A 4413-nucleotide genomic window follows, 5' to 3' on the forward strand; every position below is an offset into this window, starting at 1 on the left:
AAAATACCTTTCAAAGAGTGATACTTTTGAAAATGCATGGTGAATTTGGAGCGAGTTGAAAAGTTAAACAACTTGTCAAAAAAAGTAAATTTATGAATCCATCAAATTTACCCTTTTTTCACTTCAAAAGATAACTATACATTTTAAAAAATGCCACTATTTTAAAGGTATTTTACTCATTTTAATCTGGTTGAATGCATCAATGTTAAATATGACTAGTTTAATGTTAGATTAACAATATATATACAAAAATTCATAATTAGCGGGTTTATGATCGAGCGTGCCTTCAACATGAATTTAGACCAATTAGTGATGGTCATGTCTGCCGCCAAACATCCACCGTTGATCTTTGTGAGACGCGAATGAAATGTTTGTTTGTTCGATAACAGTGGAGGAAATATTTGTCGACTATTATGGGCTATATATATATATATATATATGGTAGTTGTTTACCACTTTTTTAGCCTACTGGGCTTTTGAAGGTTTTTTCCATGTTTTCTTTAGATTTGATCTTACATATGTGCTCTACATGCTTTATTTTATTTTTTATATTTGCACGGAGAAACCATCTCTAAGATCAGAAACCTAGCCACCCTGGCTTTTCCTTGTCGTACTTACGGTCATTGTCTTGGTAGCGTAAAAGTCCACCGGCTTACCCCTTGCCTGAGGAAACATGCTTAATTTTATGAAAATTGATTCTTGGATAATTTGATTTTGATATGTAAATAGGTTCTTATAAGATTTAAAAATTAATGGTATGATATTTACATAAATATTTGAGGCTTAAAAATCATATTTTATCAAAAAAACATTATCCAAGTATCATTTTCTAGCAAATTGATCATGCCAACACATCTTCAGAGTTTATATATATATATATATATATATATATATATATATATATATATATATATATATATATATATATATATATATATATATATATATATATATATATATATATATATATATATATAAGAACTGAACATTTAGGCCTCATTTTTCATTCTGGCCCATAATTTTGAAGTGCTTTATGATAGATTTGAACCATTATATGTGTTTAGCATGCACAATTTAGTGGGAATCGACCCTTGAATCATATTTTTTTTGACAAAAAACATGATTTTATGAACCAAGAAAAATTGGTACTTTCATAGCTATTGATTTTGGATAACTAAAAACACCTATATACATGCTAGATTCCGGTGATCCAAAAGCTGGTTCTCACTAAACAAAACCCATAGATCACATCTATGGTGTTGGATGTTAGAAAAAACCCCCAAAATGATACTTTTTGAGGGGGCAGAATGAGAAGGTGGGCAAGAGGAGCATAATACTCTCTCTCTCTTTGACCATGCAGATGTGTTCGGCATGGTCAATTTGCTAGGAAATGATATTTGGATCATGTTTTTTGATAAAATGTGATTTTTTAATCATTGAATATTTTAAAAATGATAGACCTTTGATTTTTTAATCTTATAAAAACCTACCTATGTGTTGGAATAGAACAATCCAAGAGTAACATTAACATGTATATGGTTAGATTTTAGAAAAAATAGAAAAAACCTTTCCAAAGCTTGGTAGGAACTACCACTTTTCTAGCCTACTGCTAGCCAACTGATCTTTTATAGGATTTTTTTTTCATATTTTCCTAAATCTGACCATACAAATGTGTTTTATACATGCTTGATTTTATAGGAATCGACTCTTGGATCGTCTGATTTCGATACACAAGAAGGTTTTTACAAGGTTTAAAAATCAACTGTCTGAGTTTTACTTAAATTCTCAAAGCTTAAAAAATAATTTTTTTAATAAAAAACATGATTCAAATATTGTTTCCTAGCAAATTAACCATGCCCAACACATATGCAAGGCCAAATTTGCAAAAAACAACCTCAAAACATTGTTAGCTCACAATATGGCTTAAAAAGTGGTAGGCAACTACCACTTTTGATATATATATATATATATATATATATATATACACACCGTGAAAACCATAATTTTCATAGATTTTTATTCTTTTATCTTGAATCTAACCATATGGATGTGATCTACATGCTTGGTTTTAAAAGGATCATCTCTTGAATCATCTGATTATGATGCATAAACAAGATTTTTTAAAGTTTTAAAATTAACAGCTCCTAATATTTATAAATATTCAAGCATCCAAAAATCTATTTTTTCTTCGAAAATACATGATTCAATGGTCTATTCCTAGCAAATTCACTACATTTAACACATCTACATTGTTGAAATTTGCAAAAAAGTGTTGAAAATGCTTTGTTCACACGATAGCTTTCATATTTCTAGTTCTTATATTCTAGTGACACTAACCAGTTGTACCTAAAATCTAGTTGAAATTTTACGGTGCAACTTGTTTTGACTTAATTTAACAGTATAGATGTGTTCAGCAGGGTCGACTTAGTGAGATTTGACCCTTGGATATTGTTTCCATCAACTTGACAAAGTGGAACTTTCCAAATCATTAAGCACAAACTTAGTAGTCGTAGATCGAATCCATGAGCTTCTAGTTTGAATAAGCCCCTAAAGGCACAACCATATCTTATGTTTCTTTTTTTTTTTCAACTTACAGGTGATTTAGGCCAAACAGAGTGGACAGCTTCAACCCTAGCGCATATCAAAAAATCAAAATATGATGCACTTCTTCTACCAGGAGACCTCTCTTATGCAGACACCCATCAACCTCTTTGGGACACATTTGGGCGATTTGTTGAGCCCCTGGCTAGCAGCAGACCTTGGATGGTAACAGAAGGCAACCATGAGATTGAGACCATCCCACTTTTGATTAACCATGCCTACCTCTCATACAATGCCAGGTGGCGCATGCCGTACGAAGAGTCGAACTCAACATCCAACATGTACTACTCATTCGATGTCGCCGGGGTCCATGTCATCATGCTGGGCTCTTATGTGGACTTCGAGAGTGGCTCAGCTCAGTACAAGTGGCTCGAAGCTGACTTGGCTAAGGTTGATAGGGAGTGGACACCATGGTTGATTGTGTTACTGCATGCACCTTTTTACAACACCAATAGTGCTCATCAAGGGGAAGGAGAGAGCATGAGGAAAGCAATGGAAGCCATGCTCTACAATGCACGTGTCGACATGGTATTCGCTGGCCATGTCCATGCGTACGAGCGTTTCGTAAGTAGAGAATGGACCCCTGGATAGCCCCTCTAGCTTAATGTCACCATTAACTGAATATATATATATATATATATATATATATATATATATATATATATATATATATTTATATTTACACTGAGAAACCACTCCCAGGATCAGAGACCTAACCGCATTGGCTCTACTTGCCTTACTTACAGTAGCTGTCATAGCAGCTTAAAACTCCTTGGGCTTACCCTTTGCCCTGAGGGAGTTGCCATGCTTTGATTGGTTTACGCAAAAGTTGACGCCTATGGAATTTGAACCTAGACCACCAGACTAGCGGCTTAGGTCTCATCCCACTATGCCGTGGGCAGGTTATATGTTCCCCTCTGGAACACGCACTGCAAGTTCCTAGGTTCCCACTGAACGTCGCGTGACGCTCAGTGAGGTGTAGGGGGGAGCTGTACATCCTGCAGGCTGATGTACGGCTCCTCCCTACGCCCCACTGAACATCACGCGGTGCTTAGTGGGGACCCCAGAACATGCACTGTAGCTAGGGGGTGCACACGCAACACCCTCTCCGCTATGCCAAACCCCTTTAGGGCCATGAACTAACCTCTCTCTCTCTATGCAGACTAGGATTTACGATACTAGCGCCAATTCTTGTGGTCCTCTCTATGTGACAATTGGAGATGGGGGAAACAGGGAAGGCCTTGCTTTAAGGTTTGTACATGATATGACTCTCTCTCTCTCTCTCCTTGAGAAAGAAAAGTTCTATATACAACTGAAACTTGTGCTCTGTTTTGAAATTGAAGCTTTAAGGAGCCCCAGCCCCCTCTCTCCCTCTTCCGTGAGTCGAGCTTTGGACATGGGCAGCTAAAGATACTGAACAAGACCCATGCTCATTGGGAGTGGCACCGCAACAAGGACACCGATTCGGTCGTGGGAGATGAGGTGTGGATCCATAGCCTCAGCACTACTTCCTGCACCTGTCAACCAACACAAGCTAAAGATGAGCTCTAAATCACTAAACAAACACCTTAGATAGGAAATTTATGTCTTGGACCAGGTGAAACGTGACCAAGTTCTCGAACTTGAAAGTTTCTAGTATTGGAACTCAAAAACATTGGAGTTCATGGACTTGGTTGCATTTTTATGCGATGTCCAAACAAGCATTCACTTAGTGTTAGATAAAAGCAGAAAGTAAAGTACTTCAGTGACATTGTGGCAAATTATGTCTTTTGTAATGCATATTATTTTAGTCATTTTGTAAAGGCATGGTAA

At 36.3% G+C, this 4413-nt stretch overlaps 1 protein-coding gene across 1 annotated transcript in view; it reads left to right on the plus strand.

The window, feature by feature from the left end:
- The window catches only part of LOC149848550 (purple acid phosphatase 22-like), a 5255-nt gene extending 1103 nt beyond the window's left edge, over positions 1-4152 (plus strand). The window contains exons 3-5 of the mRNA XM_090004649.1: positions 2597-3165; positions 3764-3852; positions 3945-4152. Of these exons, the coding sequence (XP_089860775.1) occupies positions 2597-3165; positions 3764-3852; positions 3945-4152 (866 nt within the window). The remainder of the gene's footprint in view (positions 1-2596; positions 3166-3763; positions 3853-3944) is intronic.
- The last annotated feature ends 261 nt before the right edge of the window (positions 4153-4413 follow it).

Source organism: Nuphar pumila, chromosome 1 (genome assembly GCF_984573655.1).
Source record: "Nuphar pumila chromosome 1, dmNupPumi1.hap1.1, whole genome shotgun sequence".
In the NCBI taxonomy this organism is placed as follows: Eukaryota; Viridiplantae; Streptophyta; class Magnoliopsida; order Nymphaeales; family Nymphaeaceae; genus Nuphar; species Nuphar pumila.